General features: G+C 54.9%; 3 protein-coding genes across 4 annotated transcripts; all 3 read right to left on the bottom strand.

Moving 5' to 3' along the window:
* Nucleotides 1-2,211: 2,211 nt before the first annotated feature.
* Nucleotides 2,212-5,097, bottom strand: LOC135579166 (T-cell activation Rho GTPase-activating protein-like). The gene is made up of 9 exons (XM_065059261.1): nucleotides 4,879-5,097; nucleotides 4,503-4,664; nucleotides 4,309-4,418; nucleotides 3,999-4,194; nucleotides 3,652-3,769; nucleotides 3,350-3,495; nucleotides 2,998-3,080; nucleotides 2,747-2,917; nucleotides 2,212-2,367 (listed from the first exon to the last, which is right to left on the bottom strand). The coding sequence occupies exons 2-9, from the start codon at nucleotides 4,542-4,544 to the stop codon at nucleotides 2,343-2,345; spliced, it is 891 nt and encodes a 296-aa protein (XP_064915333.1). The 5' UTR covers nucleotides 4,545-4,664; nucleotides 4,879-5,097; the 3' UTR covers nucleotides 2,212-2,342.
* Nucleotides 5,098-5,388: 291 nt separating this feature from the next.
* On the bottom strand, nucleotides 5,389-7,595 carry LOC135579167 (uncharacterized). The gene is made up of 7 exons (XM_065059263.1): nucleotides 7,205-7,595; nucleotides 6,995-7,114; nucleotides 6,627-6,800; nucleotides 6,234-6,275; nucleotides 5,980-6,064; nucleotides 5,822-5,875; nucleotides 5,389-5,505 (listed from the first exon to the last, which is right to left on the bottom strand). The coding sequence occupies exons 1-7, from the start codon at nucleotides 7,234-7,236 to the stop codon at nucleotides 5,389-5,391; spliced, it is 624 nt and encodes a 207-aa protein (XP_064915335.1). The 5' UTR covers nucleotides 7,237-7,595.
* Nucleotides 7,596-12,107: 4,512 nt separating this feature from the next.
* LOC110356268 (T-cell activation Rho GTPase-activating protein-like) lies at nucleotides 12,108-18,157 on the bottom strand. 2 transcript variants are annotated; one of them, XM_065059259.1, is made up of 10 exons: nucleotides 17,010-18,157; nucleotides 16,800-16,919; nucleotides 16,432-16,605; nucleotides 16,037-16,078; nucleotides 15,796-15,880; nucleotides 15,638-15,691; nucleotides 14,682-15,321; nucleotides 14,312-14,473; nucleotides 14,118-14,227; nucleotides 13,899-14,016 (listed from the first exon to the last, which is right to left on the bottom strand). In XM_065059259.1, the coding sequence occupies exons 1-8, from the start codon at nucleotides 17,039-17,041 to the stop codon at nucleotides 14,334-14,336; spliced, it is 1,287 nt and encodes a 428-aa protein (XP_064915331.1). In that variant the 5' UTR covers nucleotides 17,042-18,157; the 3' UTR covers nucleotides 13,899-14,016; nucleotides 14,118-14,227; nucleotides 14,312-14,333. The 2 variants fall into 2 exon arrangements, with proteins under 2 accessions (XP_064915332.1, XP_064915331.1); XM_065059260.1 differs by lacking the exons at nucleotides 15,638-15,691; nucleotides 15,796-15,880; nucleotides 16,037-16,078; ... (1 more) ...; nucleotides 16,800-16,919; nucleotides 17,010-18,157 and adding exons at nucleotides 12,108-12,240; nucleotides 12,585-12,752; nucleotides 12,833-13,328; nucleotides 13,473-13,590 and having other exon boundaries at nucleotides 13,821-14,016; nucleotides 14,682-15,007.
* Nucleotides 18,158-18,432: the final 275 nt, after the last annotated feature.

Raw genomic sequence — 18,432 nt, 5'->3', positions numbered from 1 at the left:
GTCCTCCTATAGCCATGGGCAATATCTCAAGCTCCTTCTCAGTTCTAGGGCAAGGAATGTTCATAGACAGGGATGCACATGGCACAGCCTGTTCCAGAACAGCCATGGTTGCTGAAAGCTTTCTGTGTCCTGGATGGATGGTTTGCAGGACCAGCTCCTGGCTCCACTTGCCCCGAGGCTGGCGACAGCTGTATTTCAGACAGGTAGGTCAGGTCTCATCCTTTATCCCCTGACCATCCCCACAGGCTCAGCAGCAGGGGAACTCACAGCAGGCTGCGTGTGAGCAACATGCTCCATGGAATTTGTTGCAAATGTTGTGACTGCATCCCTGCTCTTCTCTTCTCCCTGCAGGGTTCTGATCAATCAAACAAGCTTCTTTTCCCTGGAATTACCATCATTGCTAAAGACACACGCCTCTTGGTGGACACCAGCCAAACTGGGGTAATGTCTCTGGCACACATGCTGCGGAGCCAGCTTTCAGCCTCCAAGACATTGAAATAAGTCAGGTCCAACAGGAAACGAAATGTGTGGTGAGCTGAGGCAGGAATACTCATGTCCATAGAGGAGCACACTTGGGTGTTCAGGCTTTATCACACTTGGGTGTCAAGGCTTTATCCTTGGCTAATCTGGTTGGAGGAGCACCAGAAAGGAGTCCTCCCCGGGACCCGTGACATTCACCCATTGGGTGGCCAACAGAGACAGGGACAAGTTTGTGTGCAAGGCCCTCATGATGGCAAATAAATATACAATGTCAGCTTTGGATGGTGTGTGTCTGGTTGAACGGTTGATACTGAGAAATGGCCTGTGTGCTGGTCTGACTGAAAGTGAGTTCATTTTATTCATGCAGTTAAAAATCTTTCTTTCTCATATCTAGCATGGTCATTATTTGGGCTTAGTAAGAGAACGAGATAACACATTGGGACAGAGTTAATGTTTTTAATTGCTCTGGGCCTTTCTGACTTTTTCTCTCTTCTGTCTCTGGGATCGGCTGTTCAGGACCAGGTGCTGATTCCTGGGACTGGCTGCTCGGTGCCCATGGAGTCCATGAGGAATTGCATTATTTCTTATTTTAAATTCTATTTCAATTCTATAGAGATTAGTAGCAGCAGCAGTAGTATATTAGTGTTACTTTGTTACATTATTACACTGTGTTTATCTTAATCCACAAGTTTCTCCCTTCCCTTTCAATTCTCTCCCGTATTTACGGGTGAGAGGAGGAGAGTGAGTGAGTGGCTGTCGTGGTTATGCTGCTGCCTTGGGTTACATCAGAACACCTTGATTCAAAGGGAAACCACAAAGAAAGTTAAAGCCCTGCTATTTCAGGAAAAATGGAGGAAACGAGAGACATTTCTGAAAGGATCTTTTGTGTATTTGACATTCCAGGGAGCAACAGTGTGCAGTACAGTGTTTAATAGTCTTCTTGGCTGACTCTTTTTCAGTTGATAATTTGTAATTTAATGACTAAACTGTTGTTATCTCATTCCAGGAGTTTTCTTCATTTTACCCTCCCATTCTCCCCACCATCCCCATGGTGATGAGGGAGCGAGCAGACATGTGGTGCTCAGGTGCTGGCCAGGCTTACACCACCACAGCCTGTGAGCAAAAGTGCTTGTTTCTCCATGGTGAGAGTACTCTTCCTCCCTCCTCTGTCAAGCTGCACGTATCACCTGTATCACACCGGGATGCACAAAAGCATCAGCACTCTGGGTGCTGTTGGAGCAGCTTCTGAAGCTTTTAGGGTGAGCCAAGGTATTTGTGCTGCCCGGTGTGGAAATTTGACTTATCCCATTGCCATGAGGGAGAGGATTGTGAAGAAACTGTGCAAGTATCAGGATGAAAGTATGGCACTGCAGAGGACAGCAAGCTGCAGGTGACGGTGGCTGCACAAGGACCTTCAGCCCTTCCTGACCAGCGTGTCTGCCAACGTGTTGCCCTCACCCTGAGCTCATGGCGCTGCTCCCAGCACACATCAGGCCTTAGCAGGAGCTGTGTGGTGCCCACAATCCCAGCAGGAGCTGAGGGAACACTCACCCCCGAGAGGTCCTGTCAGGCCTCCCCCCCACTGTGTGACTGTGCTGCGGTTTGACTCCTCAGGCACCTGAACTCAGCCCTGATGCCGCTGGCAAGGATGCTGGTACAAGGGATGGTCCCAACCTCCTCCCCGAGGATTCATCACCACATAACTTCAACCTAGTCCAAAACATCATAGAGCAGACATGGTCAGAACAGAGAAAAAATTACTTTATTGTGAACATCAACTGTGAGGGAATGAACATTTTTAAAACACTTTCTTGTGACTTCAAAAACAGTTTATTGCAAACTCCAACAACAGCAACAGGGGTTCAACTCTTAACATGCAAACGGGACCTGCAACGAGAGGATCAGAAAGCACTGATAAACCCACAAAGGCAGGAATAGGCAAGACTTGGTTCCCCTTTCCTTGGGGAACAGCGTTTACAAGGAATTGTGGACAGCCCAGCAGAGAGAGCTGTGGCTGCAGTGGCTCCAGGATGGCTGTGGCAACTCATCCCCATAGGTGATGCCCTGAGAGACTTGTGCCTGTGCAGAGATGCCCGGTGTCTCAGTGCCACGCAGCAGGGCTCCATCGGGAACCCCTGGGGAGCTGACACCCAGTTATTTACAAACCCGCACACCACGATCCCTCACTGTCCCTTGCCAGCCAGTTGGACAGACTGAGAGCAGTGCTGAGAGCTGGGAATAATGGGCAGCACAGCCTGGTACACACCTGGGCTTCCTGACTCTCTGGATATTCCGGTATCTCTTCCTTGTTCCTCCTCCAGAAATGTTGTTCCTCTTCCTCCTCTTCTTTTCCACGACGTTGTCACTGTCATCTCCGTGGGTCTGTCTTCTCTTCTGGTTTCTTCCCTTCTCCTTCTCCTGGAGAGAGCCTGCAAACCTTTCAATCCCACAGTGCTATGAGTTAGGGAAAGCCACATTCAGTCATTATTGACCTTAAGCAACACGAGCTTGTATTACCTTCTGTCCTCTGAAAGGCTCCTCAGCTCTTCTGGGTGCTCCAAGGACTCTGCTGCACTCTTTGGGGCGATTGGAGGCGAAGCCTAAATCAAAAATTTGAGAGATAACAAGTTGGTAAGAGATGACATAGAGTAGTAGGCAATTTATTGCGAGTTGCCAACTTAGCTCTACAGAGAGGATGCTGGTTTGCATTGTTCACAGTTTGCAGAGTCCACTCGCCCCAAAAGAGACTGGATGAAGCTGTGATGAAGTAGCATCTGAGCCAGGAGGAGGCACAGCAGCTGCATGGCCTCATGATAAACAAACATCTGACCCGAGACAGGTTGTCCTGGTATTTGGGGAGCTGCCATACCTCTGCTGTTTCACCCTCCACCACTGTGTCTCCACCAGATTCTTTCAGGTTGTCCAGCAGAGACGAGGGTGCATCCAGAAAGGCTTTTACCTGATGGTCCTTGTCTGCTCTACCTCCAGGGCCACGTGGCTCTTCAACATGTCCATCTAGAAAGCAAAAGCATGTGCAAACAAATGATTTGTTGGAATGAAGTAACACATAAAGCAATTCCCTGCCAAAGCCCTACACCAGATGTCTTCTTGATGCTGAAATTTCTTGTGTCCCACCACCAGTCTGTGACAACGATGAGTTTCTTCCCTTACCTGTAGATCTGTCCATGGGTTCCGATGTCTCCTTGGCAGTTGTGGGGGAGAGACCAGCCATCCCCTCCCCAAAGATGTCACGGTAGTTCGCAATCATACACTCCACCAGCATGTTCACCTGCAGACATCAAAGCCTTGGTCTCAACCCAGATGCCTGAAAAGGCACCAAGCAGCCTTTCCCGCTCCTGAGCCTCGCCTCTGCGCAGGAGGCTGTGGCTGTGGGGCTGCTTTTCCAGGCAGGCCCCCACCAGCATTGGCTCCAGGGAGGAGAAGGCATCCAGAGAGCTGCGAGCAGCCGAGCTCTGATGGGCCGGGAAGGCTGCAGCCGGCTGCTCCAGACAGCGTACCTTCTGTGTGACCTCCAGCAGGGCGTCCAGCGGCAGCAGCTCCTCCTTGGGTGGGCTCAGCAGATTGGGCCCAACGCAGATGGCCAGGTTGTTAAAGGTCATCCTGCTGGTGGCTGCGTTGTGGCCAATGTGCTGCAGGAGGGACAGCAGCTCCTCCAGGAGCAGGAGATTGGCCGCTGGCAACTTCTTGGCCACCCTAAGGAAACAGGAACACAAGATGTACAAAGACGGTATTTCACACAGTTTTCTAGGTAGTCTTGGCCAGTGGCTATGGCTCCTCCTCAACATTCAGCCTGTTGCCTGTACTTACACTTTCAGTGCCTCTATCTTCTCCACTGTGCTTGTCTTCTCTATGGCTGCCATCCACTCCTCATACAGGTCTTCCACGAGGAGCTTGGAGGGGATGTTTCTGAGGAAGTCCTGCAATGACAAGGGCTCCAGGTGAACCCTTAAAAACGCCAGACCAGCCAGGAGCTCCTCCATCTGCAGATCAGAAGCACTCACCTTCAAGGCGACGGCCAACAGATCTGCAGGTTGGCTTCCCATGTCGATGTCCAGGCCACGGTCCAGGGCCTCGCGCAGCTCCCGAAGCGCTGTTCCGCTGGCGGCTCTGCGAAATATCCCTTCGGTCGATGGTCCTTCCTGATGTAGAACAGCGAGCAGCTCCTGCAGGACAGGGAGGAGAACAGAGGTTTGGCTGAGAAGATGCCTTTAAACTGTGATGGCCAGAGCCAGAGCTCTGTCCCAACTGTTCTGCGAACAGAAATGTGAACCACAGCTGAAGAGCCCAATACCCCGTGTCAGGAGACCCTGGGGACACCCAGCATCTCTGAGCAGCATCTGGAGGGAGGGCTGGAGACCCCCTGTCCCGGCTGGTTACCTGGATGGGCTGGGGCAGTGTGCCATCCTCCCCGCAGAGGGCTGCCAGGGGCTGGCCAAACAGCGCCCTGCTGCAGCCGGAGACCACCTGCCCTGGCGCCTGGGAAGTGGCTGGGCTGCGCCGCAGAGCGAAGGGCCAGGGCAGCCCCCTCCTCCTGCTGCTGCTGCTGCTGCCTCCTGCTGCAAAGGAGAACAGAGCAAGAGCCCGTCAATGGAGCCTGCCTGCCCTGCCCTGCCTGCCCTGCCTGCAGAGCTGAGCTGAGCGCTGCGGCAGGACGGGCAGGGAGCGGCAGCTGGAGCCGCAGCTCTGGCTTGGTGTCTCTGGTTTGGAGGCTCCTGAGAGCCAGCAGGACATCCTGGGACAGCCCTGGTCCTGCCCTCGTGCAAGCTGTGGGCAGAACCAGAGGATGTGTGTCCCCACAGATCCATGTCCAGCAGGTACGGCACGTTGGGTGTCCTTGCTTCTGCAGCTGACATCCTCCCTTGGGCTGACCATCCTGCATGGTGACACTCAAGGGACAAGTGAGCATGCTGGAGGTTGCCTTTCTTTAGAAAACTTACCTGCTGTGTAAACAAGTCCTCCTCCATTTCCAGATGGGGCTGGCAGAGGCCCTTCCTTGGCATCACCCTGCAAGAACCAGGCTGTGCTGAGAGAGCAACCCTGCAGCACAAAGGGCCACCAGCGAGCTGCCACCAGCACCAGCAGCCTGAGCGCGGCACAGCTGGGACCCTCTGCCCTCCCAGGCTCTCTGCCCCACACAGCAGGTTTCTTCCCTGCAGTGCCAGCAATGATGCACTGGTGTTCCTGGGGGCTCCCCAACCCTCTCTGATCCCCAAGTGGCAGCGCATGACCCTCCCTCCATCCAGCACAACCTCAATCCGCTTGCTGCACATCCCTGGCACCCCGCAACAGCCAGAGGCAGGTGAAAGGCAGCCATTCGCACCCTTGCCTGGTACTCCATCAGCCTCTCCAGGCTCCTGGTGTTGAACGTCCTCCCCTGGGCAAGAGAGAAGGAGGGGAAGCGGGTGAGCAGCCATGGCTCTGCTGCTGGGCTGGTGGAGCAGTGCTTGGGGACAGAACCCATGACAGACAGACACTCACAGCACGGCGGTGGTTTAGCTCCTTCTCCACGAGCTTCACTGACGGTAGGTGGGTCACACGGGGCCTCTTGGCTTCTTCAGGTGTTCTGTGCACCGGGAGGGGAGAGGGAGACAGCTGGCTGAGACCCAAGCTGCCTCTTCTCTCTTGTCAGGCAGCTCTGCCTGAGAGCTGCCTGCAGCCATGGGGTCACCTCTCCCCAGCTGGGGAGCTGTGATTCCCCATCCGTCTGAGCCTCTAGCATCCCCCCGTCTTACCCCAGCAGTGCGCCCAGCCACAGCTCCTTCAGTGCCCGCGAGCTGCAGAAAGAGAGGAGAAAGAGCATCAGGCCCCACTGCTCCCCACCCCATGGGCAGATCCAGTCAGCTGCACAGCCCTGCTCCATGGGGAAGGACATAGGGACAGGAAGAAGCCACATAGGGCAGGACCGAGGCAGTGCCGAAGCCCTGTCTCCATCTGTCCTGCCAGAGGAGCTGCTCTTACTCTTCCCTTCTTGGCACCAATAGCTGAGCAGGGGATGCAGCACATGAAAATGCCCCCATCCTTCCCTGCCCAGGCTCTGCACGGGGGGCAGAGGCCATTCCCAGAGTGGCATGGGCACAGATGGGAACCTCTCCTGCCCAGCCATGGCATGCGGCACCACGACTCACCTGAAATGGGCAACGCAGGAGCCGCTGGGCCAGATGAAGATGAGGCAGCTCCCATCCTCATCGCTGTCCTCTCCTTCCTCCTCTTCTTCCTCCCGCGCCGCCTCTTTCCCACCACTCAGCACCCACAGCTGGTCCAGGGGCAGGCGGAGCTGTGGGCGCAGGGTGCTGCCACGTCTGCAGAGAGGAGATGCAGGCAGTGAGCTGGGGGTGGCCTTGCTCCTTGGGGTCCCCCCAGGCACAGTCCTGTCCCCCCCTGCCCTTGGCACAGCCATTGGTGCATCCAGCACCTGAGGCTGGTGCCAGGGTGGCCCTGCCCGGCTCCCAGGGCCAGGGATGGGGGAAAGGCAGCTGGGCTCTGAGGCTCTTACTGCAATTTGGCGATGAGAAGGTCCTCCTGGAGGAGGAGAAGGCGCCTCTCGCTCCTCTTGCGGCCCCGGGTCAGCCGCACGTCTGCACTCAGCACCGGCTCGGTGTCGCTGAGAGCCTCCCTGCCCAGCAGAGAGCGGCGGGCATGAGAAATGCCGCTGCTGCGGGGCCCGGCCGTGCCCGCGTGTCCCCGAGCCGCAGGGGGAACCCACCTGGAGCCACAGCAGCAGTTGGCCTGGCCCATCCTGCCCGGGACAGGAGGACCCTGGCCGTGCAACAGGAACCCTGGCCGCGGTGAAGATGGCCACAGCAAGGACACGGTGTGGGTGTCGGTGCTGGTGCTGGTGCTGGTGTTGGTGCCGGGGCAGCGCTGCGGGGCCAGACCCTGCCTCCTGCCAGCGCTGCTGGGTGCCAGCACAGCTCCGTCCTGCTGTCTCTTCTGGCTGGTGGCTCCAACTGACCAGCAGTCCCAGCCCAACGGAAAGTGGGAGGGGCCTGGGGGGGCACTGGCCTGGGGGTTCTCTCCACTATGGCCATGGCTGCCTTGCACTGGGGAGCCCCGAGCAGGACACAGCCCAGGGGAAGGACCACCTCCCTGCACCTGCTGCCCATGCTTTGCTTACGGCAGCCCAGCAGCCGCCTTTGCCCTGAGGGCACTTTGCTGCCTCCAAATCCCTGTCTTGGGGCTCCACCATGACCCCAGGGCTCTGCATAGCTGCTGTCCAGATGGGTGTCCCCCAGGATAGACTATCCTGGGACAAGGGCTTTTCCTCCCCATGTGCAGGTCCTTGCTCTTCCACTGCTTGAAAGGCAGGACATTCCCTTCAGCCCCTTTCTCCAGCATGTCCATGTCCTTCTGCTTGCCAGCACCACCCTCTCCCCCACTTGTGTGCCACTGCCTGCTGTCTGAGGGGACACTGCTGCAGCATCCACGTCACTGTATGGAAACTGTACCTGCAGACTGCAGTGCAGGACCTTGCAGACGTGCACGTTGATGTGGCATAAATTGTCGAAGAAGGTTTAGAAATTTGGGCAGAAATTCCACATTATTGTTTTGTTTTATACAGACTTTGCTTCTGCTTTCTATTCCTGCAAGCTTTTAAAAGCTCTTCAGACTGTCTCATTTGTCATTTGAAGGTCATATCCTTCATAGTGCTGATGTTCTTTGAAACAAGGGATGGGGTTGGATTCTCACCTAGAACATTTGGTAGGAGGCAGCCTAGATTATTTGATGGTAAAGAGCATATTATCTGCATTTCTCATGCTCACCCCAGGGAGAAGGGGTGTCATTGAGGCTCTTGAGCCAAAGGAGAAAGGTCAAAGGTGTCTATTGAACTCCATGGGCTATGTATCAGAACATTGAATTCACCATGTTCCAAAATGAAAAGATACATGATAAAGGCATATTTGATCTGGACCTCTACAATGTATATTTTAGGATCTGTGAAGGTAAATTAGAAATGCCCCTCCTCCTGAGACCTTTTCTAAAAAAAATTAAAAATGGGGAATCACAGAATCACAGAATGTCAGGGATTGGAAGGGACCTCAAAAGCTCATCCAGTCCAATCCCCCTTCCGGAGCAGTAACACTTAGCTGAGGCTACACAGGAATGTGTCCAGGTGGGTTTTGAATGTCTCCAGAGAAGGAGACTCCACAATCCCCCTGGGCAGCCTGTTCCAGTGTCTGTCACCCTCACCATGAAGAAGTTTCTTCTCAAATTTAAGTGGAACCTCTTGTGTTCCAATTTGAACCCATTACCCCTTGTCCTACCATTAGCTGTCACCGAGAAGAGCCTGGCTCCATCCTCGTGACACTCACCCTTTATATATTTGTAAACATTTGTAAGGTTGCCCCTCAGTCTCCTCTTCTCCAGGCTAAAGAGCCCCAGCTCCCGCAGTCTTTCCTCACACGGGAGATGCTCCACTCCCTTCATCATCTCTCTTGCCCTGTGCTGGACTCTCTCCAGCAGTTCCCTGTCCTTCTGGAACTGAGGGGCCCAGAACTGGACACAATATTCCAGGTGTCACCAGAGCAGAGTAGAGGAGCAGGAGAACCTCTCTCAATCTACTAACCACCCCCCTTCTAATCCGCCCCAGGATGCCATTTGCCTTCCTGGCCACAAGGGCACAGTGCTGGCTCATGGTCATCCTGCTGTCCACCAGGACCCCCAGGTCCCTTTTCCCTACGCTGCTCTCTAATATGTCATTCCCCATTTTATACTGGAACCTGGGCTTGTTCCTACCCAGATGCAATATTCTACACTTTCTCTTGTTATATTTCATTAAATTTTTCCCCACCCAACCCATGGTCACTGCAGCCGAGGCTGCCCCCAACCCTCCCAACTTCAAGCAGTCCTTCTTGGTTTCTTAGGAAGAGGTCCAGCAGCACAACTCTCCTCCTTGGCTCCTCCACCACCTGCGGCAACCTCTTGGACTGTGTGTGCTCAGCTGTGTTGTCTCCCCAGCAGATGTCAGGGTGATTGAAGTCCCCTATGAGAACCAGGCCATGTCATTGTGAGGCTACTTCCAGCTGTCTGCAGAAGCCTCCTCAGCTTCCTCTTTGTTATCAGGTGCACACCCAGGACAATGTCACCCTTGTCAGCCCACCCCTTCATTTTTACCCATTAGCTCTGCACTTGTTCTTCCTCCCCTGCCAGGCAGAGATCCATCCATTCCGGTTGCTCTCTCACATCAAGGGCAACTCCTCCACCTCAATGTGGCAAGTCTCTGTAACTGCAATGAGATCCTGGCCCATAGTTACCTACCAATGGTGAGAGTGCTGTTCTTGTCGCCTGTGTCACAGTACTGATGTCCCCCGTATCACACTGCGGTGCATGAAGACCTCAGCAGTTCGGCTGCTGGAGCTGCTTCAAGAGCTTCTTGGCTGAGCTGAGGTGTTGATACTGCCCAGCATGGAAGTTAATCTCTGCCATTGCCACGGGTTAGCGGGGTCTGATGAAACTGCCCGACAATCAGCATGCAGGGAAGATGTCTGCAGGGGACAGCAAGCTGCAGGGGACGGTGGCTGCATATGGACCTTTAGCCCTTCCTGGCCACTGTGCGCTGCCTGCGTCTTGTCCCTGCTCTGACCTCCTGGAACTGCTTCCAGCAGATCCACCAAACTCAGCAGGACATGGTCCTGGGACACCTGCTCTAGGGAAACCTGCTTGAGCAGATGCTGGACCAGAAGAGCTCCACAGGTCCCTTCCAACCTCCACCCTCCTGTTTGATTCTGTGCTTTGGTTTTATTTCTAAAACACTTCAAATCAGTCCTGACGCCTGCTGGAAAGGATGCTGTCACAAGGGACTCAACCCACCTCCTCCGTGAGGACTCACCACAGACCAACCACTCCCCGCTCCACCATATGCTGAGGCAGAAACAGCCAGAAGACACAAAGGATCATTTCATTGTAAAAATTACCTGCTGCCAATAACCCTTACCTTGGAGGACACTGCTGGTTCCTGGCCTCCACCTACACTTATTGAACCCTCTTGGTCAGCATCTTCCCTGCCCGGTCACTCTGACAGGTTTCCATTCCCTGCACTGCTCATCACCCCATGTGGTGTTTCCTTTCTTCTCGTCTCCAGCACATCTCCCTTTTTGCCTCCCAGGTCCATCTGCCAGACCTCTCAGCACTTGATGGTGCACTCCAGCAGGACCCATCGGCAACTTGGGCATTTTGCTCAAGGGTTGCCTAATCTCATCCTCTTCCCCCTGATCCCAGCAGATCCCCTTGCACCAAGGGTACCTCTGCTTTGTTCCAGCCTCTCCGCTGGGTCTCCAGGGTCTGGGGTGGCTGAAGGCTGGATTTCGAGAATCTTCATGATCCAAGAGGATGGGCAGAACCTAGAACTGCCTGAAGTACTGCCATAGCCTAGTTAAGGCCAGGAGGGCTTGAAGATGAAGAAACTAAGGTCTCAAAAAGAGCGCCTCTGATGATCTTAATCACTATAGTTCTTCCTAGTAGCTTGTATGAGGCCATGCTTTTCATTAGTGCTGAAAACTGCCCTGCTAGTGCTGGGATGTGTTAGTTACTGCTGAGCAGGTCTTGCACACCACTAAGGGCTTTTCTGTTTCTCAGGCTGCCCGGCCAGCGAGCAGGCTGGGGGTGCACAAGACACTGGGAGGGCACACAGGAGGGACAGCTGACCCCCACTGACCAGAGGGATATCCCGCAGCACATGGCCTTGTGTTCAGCAATAAAACTGGGGCGCGGAGGTTGGTGGGGGTGCCCTTGCTCAGGGCCTGGCTGGGCATCAGTCGCTTAGTGCTGAGCACTTGCTTTCCTTTGCATCTCTTGTTTTGCCTGGGCTTTTGTTTTCTCTCTGTTTCTTGGCTGGCTGGTTTTTAATTTAAAATCTGTAATTTAATTACTAAACAGTTGTTATCTCAACCCAGGATTTTTCTCCCTTTTATCCTCCTGATTCTCCTCCACAGGCCCCCGTGGTGGGGTGGGAGTGAGTGGCCGTGTGGTGCTCAGCCACCGACCAGGCTTAAACCACCAGAACCTGTGAGCAAAAGTGTTTGCTCGTCCATGGTGAGAGTGCTCGTCCTTGCTCCTCTCTCAGGCTGTGGGCATCTGCTGTATCAGACCGAAGCACACAAAACCTCAGCACACCGGCTGCTGTTGGAACCGCTTTTGTGGGCTTGTGCTGCCCAGCATGGGAATTTGGTTTATCCCATTTCCATGAGGGAGGGGATTGTGAAGAAACTGCCCAACAATCAGGATGCAAGGATGGTGGCTGCAGAGAACAACAAGCTGCAGGTGACTGTCTGCACAAGGACCTTCAGCCCTTCCCGGCCAGCATGTCTGCCAAGGTGTTGCCCTCGCCCTGAGCTCATGGCGCTGCTCCCAGCACACATCAGGCCTTAGCAGGAGCTGTGTGGTGCCCACAATCCCAGCAGGAGCTGAGGGAACACTCACCCCCGAGAGGTCCTGTCCAGCCCCCACCCCCCTGTGTGACTGTGCTGCGGTTTGACTCCCCAGGCACCTGAACTCAGCCCTGATGCCACTGGCAAGGATGCTGGCACAGGGATGATCCCAACTTCCTCCCCGAGGATTCATCACCAAATAACATCAACCCAGTCCAAAAAAACTCCCAACACACATATTCAGAACAGAGGAAAAAAACCCTTTATTGTGAACATCAACATTTAAAAAACACTTTCTTTTATCTTCCAAAACACTTTATTCCAAACATCAACACCATGAATCACAGGGATTCAACGCTTAACAGAAAAACGGGACCTGCAATGAGAGAGTCAGAAAGCAATGATAAGCCCACAAAGGCAGGAATAGGCAACACTTGGTTCCCGTTTTATTTGGGAAGAGCAGTTACACTGAATTGTCAACAGCCTCAACAGCCCAGCAGAGAGAGCTGTGGCTGCAGTGGCTCCGGGATGGCTCTGGCGCCTCATCCCCGTGGGTGATGCCCTGAGAGGCCTGTGCCTGTGCAGCGTTGTTCCCAATGCAACCCAGTTATTTAAAAACCCTGCACAGCACCATCCCTCACCACCCCCTGCCCGCAAGTTGGACTCACTAAGAGCAGTGCAGAGAGCTGGGTAAGATGGGCAGTAGAGCCTGGTACACACCTGGGCTTCCTGAACCTCTGCACCTTCCTGTATCTTCTTGCTCTGTCCCCCAAAACATTTCCTCTCTTCTTCCTCTTCTTCTCCATCTGGCTATCATCTTCCTCTCTCCAGACCAGTTTCCTCTTCCTCTTTCTTTCCTTTTCCTTGTCCTTAGGAGAGCCTGCAAACCTTTCCATCCCGCCATGCTATGAGTTAGGGAAAGCTGTAATTGGTCCATACTGATTTAAAGCAAATGGACCTCATTTTACCTTCTTTCCTCTGAAGGGCTCCTCGGCTCCTCCAGCTTCTCTAGGGGCTCTGTTGCACTGTTGGAGGTCATTGCAGTCGAAGATGGAGGTACCTGAAACAGAAATTTTGGTAGTGAACAGGTGGCAAAACACGAGTTGGCAACGGACTGCCAAATTGCCAACTTTGCTCTACATGCTGGTTTACATTGTTTACGGTTTGTTTTCCTTATAATGTATCATTCTGTGGAGAGCAGGAATCCTAAACGCATGAGGGAACGGCTACCAGGAGGAGGCACAGCAGCTGTATGGACCCATAATAAACAAACCTCTGACCCGAGACACATTGTCCCAGTGCTTGGGGAGCTGCCATACCTCTGCCGTTTCACCCTCCACCATTGTGTCTCCACCAGATTCTTCCAGGTGCTCCAGCAGAGAGGGGGGGCATCCAGAAAGGTTTTTACCTGATGGTTCTCGTCTTCTCTGCCTGCGGGGCCACTTTGCTCTTCCAAATGACCATCTAGAAAGCAAAAACATGTGCAGCAAAGTGACTTCATTGAATGAAGCAGCACATAAAGCAAAACCCTGCCAAAATGTCTTCTTAACACTGAAATTTCTCATGTCCCAAGACCAGTCTGTAACAACCATGAGTCCTTCCCCTTACCTGTGGATCTTTCCATAGGTGCTGGTGATTCCTTTGCCGATATACAGGAGAGACCAGCTGTCTCCTTGCCAAAGATGTCACTGTAGCTCTTAATCATAAACTCTACCAGCACGTTCACCTGCACACATCAAAGCCTTGGTCTCAACCCAGCTGCCTGAAAAGGCACCAAGCAGCCTTTCCCGCTCCTGAGCCTCGCCTCTGCGCAGGAGGCTGTGGCTGTGGGGCTGCTCTTCCACGCAGCCCCCCCACCAGCATTGGCTCCAGGGAGGAGAAGGCATCCAGAGAGCTGCGAGCAGCCGAGCTCTGATGGGCCGGGAAGGCTGCAGCCGGCTGCTCCAGACAGCGTACCTTCTGTGTGACCTCCAGCAGGGCGTCCAGCGGCAGCAGCTCCTCCTTGGGTGGGCTCAGCAGATTGGGCCCAACGCAGATGGCCAGGTTGTTAAAGGTCATCTTGCTGGTGTCAGCGTTGTGGCCAATGTGCTGCAGGACGGACAGCAGCTCCTTCAGGAGCAACAGATTGGCCGCTGGCAACTTCTTTGCCACCCTAAGGAAAAAGGAACACAACACGAACAAAGAAGATATTTCATACAGCTTTCCAGGTAGTCTTGGTTCCTCCTCAACATTCAGCCTGTTGCCTGTACTTACACTTTCAGCTCCGCTATCTTCTCCTCCGTGCTGGTCTTTTGTATGGCTGCCATCCACTCCTCATACAGGTCTTCCACGAGGAGCTTGGAGGGGATGTTTCTGAGGAAGTCCTGCAATGACAAGAGCTCCAGGTAAGTCCTAGAAGATGCCAGGCCAGGCAGGAGCTCCTGCATCTGCAGGTCAGAAGCGCTCACCTTCAAGACGACGGCCAACAGATCAGCAGGTTGGCTTCCCATGTCGATGTCCAGGCCACGGTCCAGGGCCTCGCGCAGCTCCCGAAGTGCTGTTCCGCTGGCGGCTCTGCGAAATATCCCTTCCGTCGATGGTCCTTCCCGATATAGAACAGCGAGCAGCTCCTGCAGGACAGGGAGGAGAACAGAGGTTTGGCTGAGAAGGTACCTTTAAACTGTGATGGCCAGAGCTCTATCCCAACTGGTCTTAAAACAGAGATGTGAACCACAGCTGAACAGCCCAATACCCCATTTCAGGAGACCCTGGGGACACCCAGCATCTCTGAGCAGCATAAGGAGGGAGGGCTGGGGACTCCCTGTCCAGGCTGCTTACCTGGATGGGCTGGGGCAGTGTGCCATCCTCCCCGCAGAGGGCTGCCAGGGGCTGGCCAAACAGCGCCCTGCTGCAGCCGGAGACCACCTGCCCTGGCGCCTGGGCAGGAGCCGGGCTGCGCCGCAGAGCAAAGGGCCAGGGCAGCCCCATCCTCCTGCTGCTGCTGCTGCTGCCTCCTGCTGCAAAGGAAAACAGAGCAATAGCCCGTCAATGGAGCCTGCCTGCCCTGCCCTGCCTGCCCTGCCTGCAGAGCTGAGCTGAGCGCTGTGGCAGGACGGGCAGGGAGCGGCAGCTGGAGACGCAGCTCTGGCTCGGTGTCTCCCCTTTGGAGGCTCCTGAGAGCCAGTAGGACATCCTGGGACAGCCCTGGCCCTGCCCTCCTCCAAGCTGTGGGCAGCACCAGAGGCTGCGTGTCCTCACAGATCCATGTCCAGCAGGCACTGAACGTTGCGTGTCCTTTCTTCTGCAGCTGACATCCTCCCTTGGGCTGCCCATCCTGCATGGTGACACTCAAGGGACAAGTGAGTGCAGCTCCACCGCATGCCGAAGGTTGCCTTTCTTTAGAAAACTCACTTGTTGTGTGACCAAGTCCTCCTCCATTTCCAGATGGGGCTGGTGGAGGCCCTTCCTTGGGATCAGCCTGCAAGAACCAGGCTGTGCTGAAAGAGCAGCCCTGCAGCACAAAGGGCCACCAGCGAGCTGCCACCAGCACCAGCAGCCTGAGCGCAGCACAGCTGGGACCCTCTGCCCTCCCGGGCTCTCTGCCCCACACAGCAGGTTTCCTCCCAACACTGCTAATGAAGATGTGCTGGGTTTTCCACAGGCTCCCCAACCATCTCAGCTCTCTGAGTGGCACTGCAAGATGCTCCCTCCATCCAGTACAACCTCACAGCCCTTGCCGCACATCCCTGGCACCCCGGCACAGCCAGAGGCAGGTGAAAGGCAGCCATTCTCACCTTTGCCAGGCGCTCCATCAGCCTCTGCAGGCTCCTGGTGTTGAACGTCCTCCCCTGGGCAAGAGAGAAGGAGGGGAAGTGGGTGAGCAGCCATGGCTCCGCTGCTGGGCTGGAGGAGCAGTGCTTGGAGACAGAGCCCAGGACAGACAGACACTCACAGCATGGCGGTGGTTTAGCTCCTTCTCAATGACCTTCAGCGATGGTAGGTGAGTCACACAGGGTGTCTTGGTGTCTTCTGATCTCCTGTGGAACACAAAGGGTGGGTGAGCCCTGAGCCCCCTCTTCTCTCTCATCAGGCAGCTCTGCCCGAGGGCTGCCTGAAGTCACGGGGTCACCTCTCCCCAGCTGGGGAGCTGTGATCCCTCGTCTGTCTGAGCCTGGAGCATCCCCCCATCTTACCCCAGCAGTGTGCCCAGCCACAGCTCCTTCAGTGCCCGCGAGCTGCAGAAAGAGAGGAGAAAGAGTGTCAGGCCCCGCTGCTCACCAGCCCTTGGGTATAGCCAGGCGACTGCACAGCCGTGCCCTCTGGGGAAGGACACAAGGACAGGACAGAGCCCCATGTAGCAGGACAGAGGCATTAACCAAGCCCTGGCTCCCTCTGTTCTGCCTGAGCAACTGCTCTTGCCCTTCCCTTATGGTCACCGAGAGCTGAGCAGGGGATACAGACCGTGGCAATGGCCCCATTCCTCCCTGCCCAGGCTCTGCACGGGGGGCAGAGGCCATTCCCAGAGTGGCATGGGCACAGTCAGCAACCATTTCTTTGCCCAGCCATGGCACATGGCACCACGACTCACCCAAAATGGGCAATGCAGGAGCCGCCAGGCCAGATGAAGATGAGGCAGGTCGCATCCTCATCGCTATTCTCTTCTTCCTCCTCTTCTTCCTTGTGCGCCGCCTCCTTCCCACCACTCAGCACCCACAGCTGGTCCAGGGCCAGGCGGAGCTGTGGGCGCAGGGTGCTGCCACGTCTGCAGAGAGGAGATGCAGGCAGTGAGCTGGGGGTGGCCTCCCACTCTGGGGTCCCCCCAGGCACAGCCCTGTCCCCCCCTGCTTTTGGCACAGCCATGGGTGCATCCAGCACCTGGGGCTGGTGCCAGGGTGGCCCTGCCCGGCTCCCAGGGCCAGGGATGGGGGAAAGGCAGCTGGGCTCTGAGGCTCTTACTGCAATTTGGCGATGAGAAGTTCCTGCTGGAGGAGGAGAAGGCGCCTCTCGCTCCTCTTGCGCCCCCGGGTCAGCCGCACGTCTGCGCTCAGCACCAGCTCGGTGTCGCTGAGAGCCTCCCTGCCCAGCAGAGAGCGGCGGGCATGAGAAATGCCGCTGCTGCGGGGCCCGGCCGTGCCCGCGTGTCCCCGAGCCGCAGGGGGAACCCACCTGGAGCCGCAGCAGCAGTTGGCCTGGCCCATCCCGCCCGGGACAGGAGGACCCTGGCCGTGCAACAAGGACGCGGTGCAGACGGCCACAGCAAGGACGCGGCGCGGGTGCTGGTGTTGGTGCTGGTGCTAGTGCTGGTGCTGGTGCTGGTGTTGGTGCCGGGGCAGCGCTGCGGGGCCAGACCCTGCCTCCTGCCAGCGCTGCTGGGTGCCAGCACAGCTCCGTCCTGCTGTCTCTTCTGGCTGGTGGCTCCAACTGACCAGCAGTCCCAGCCCAACGGAAAGTGGGAGGGGCCTGGGGGGGCACTGGCCTGGGGGTTCTCTCCACTATGGCCATGGCTGCCTTGCACTGGGGAGCCCCGAGCAGGACACAGCCCAGGGGAAGGACCACCTCCCTGCACCTGCTGCCCATGCTTTGCCTACGGCAGCCCAGCAGCCGCCTTTGCCCCAAGGGCACTTTGTCAGAGAAGGCTCCAAAATCTACGCAGAAAATCCACATTGTTTTATATTACATATACAGTGCTTCCCGTTTCTATTCCTGCAAGGTCTTAAAGTCTCTAAAAACATCTCATTTTTGATTTGACCTTTGCTTTTCTTCGTAGTGCTCATGTTCTGTCTGGTATGGTTTGGGGCTTTTCTCATCCCTAGATCTTTAGGTAGGAGGCAGCCTAGATTATGAGATGGTAGAGAGCTGATTTTCTGCATTAATTGTGCTAACCCCAGTGACAGGAGGTGTCATTGAGCTCTTGAGCCAAAGGAGAGAAGTCAAAGGTGTCTATTGAACTCCATGGGCTATGGAGCAGCAGATTGAATTTACCATGTTTCATAAGGAAAATGTACATAATAAAGGCAAATTCACTCTTTACTGCTACAATGTATAGTTTAAGATCTATGACAGTAGATCATCTGTGTCCCTCCTCATAATACTTTTCTAAAAAAAAAAAAAAAAAAAGAAGAAAAAAAATAAGAATTAGATAAAAAAGCACTCCAATTTTAGAGCTGTTGGGCTTAACATATCCAAGTGAATTTCCTGATTTCATTCCAATTCAATGAGCTACTTTGTCTGACCTTTGCTCTGCACTGCCTACCGACTTATGACTCTTTCAGAAAAAAGGAAACTAACAGAAAAACGTGATGTACAGCCCTTTACTTGTGCTGTGCTCTGCAAGATGCTGAATTCCCTTCCGACCCACAACTTTCCACCTACAGCTGTGGTGAAGTTTTTCTTCATCTCAAACACTGCCTGACACCTCTTCCCCAGGAAAAGTCCTTCTATCATCCTGTGCCCATCGCTGGTAATGGGCAATGCAAGCCCCAAGCCTCAGCCACCACCTGAGACCACCATCCTCCTATAGCCATGGGCAATATCTCAAACTCCTTCTCAGTTCTAGGACAAGGGATGTTCATAGACAGGGATGCACATG

The sequence above is a fragment of the Columba livia genome, chromosome 3 (genome assembly GCF_036013475.1).
Source record: "Columba livia isolate bColLiv1 breed racing homer chromosome 3, bColLiv1.pat.W.v2, whole genome shotgun sequence".
NCBI lineage: Eukaryota > Metazoa > Chordata > Aves > Columbiformes > Columbidae > Columba > Columba livia.
The sequence above is the reverse complement of the archived record's forward strand: the minus strand, read 5'-3'. Positions and strand labels throughout refer to the sequence as shown.

Coding starts and splice junctions, on each gene's coding strand:
- LOC135579166 (XM_065059261.1), bottom strand. CDS start 4,544: ATGGGAAGCCAACCTGCAGATCTGTTGGCCGTCGCCTTGAAG. Junction 3,770..3,998: donor TGCTGGAGGTCACACAGAAG/GTACGCTGTCTG, acceptor TGATGTCTGCAG/GTGAACATGCTGGTGGAGTG. Junction 2,918..2,997: donor AGCCTTTCAGAGGACAGAAG/GTAATACAAGCT, acceptor TGGGATTGAAAG/GTTTGCAGGCTCTCTCCAGG.
- LOC135579167 (XM_065059263.1), bottom strand. CDS start 7,236: ATGGGCCAGGCCAACTGCTGCTGTGGCTCCAG. Junction 6,065..6,233: donor TGGCTGGGCGCACTGCTGGG/GTAAGACGGGGG, acceptor CCCGGTGCACAG/AACACCTGAAGAAGCCAAGA. Junction 5,876..5,979: donor AGCTAAACCACCGCCGTGCT/GTGAGTGTCTGT, acceptor TCTCTTGCCCAG/GGGAGGACGTTCAACACCAG.
- LOC110356268 (XM_065059259.1), bottom strand. CDS start 17,041: ATGGGCCAGGCCAACTGCTGCTGCGGCTCCAG. Junction 16,920..17,009: donor AACTGCTGCTGCGGCTCCAG/GTGGGTTCCCCC, acceptor TCTGCTGGGCAG/GGAGGCTCTCAGCGACACCG. Junction 14,474..14,681: donor CACTGCCCCAGCCCATCCAG/GTAAGCAGCCTG, acceptor CCTGTCCTGCAG/GAGCTGCTCGCTGTTCTATA.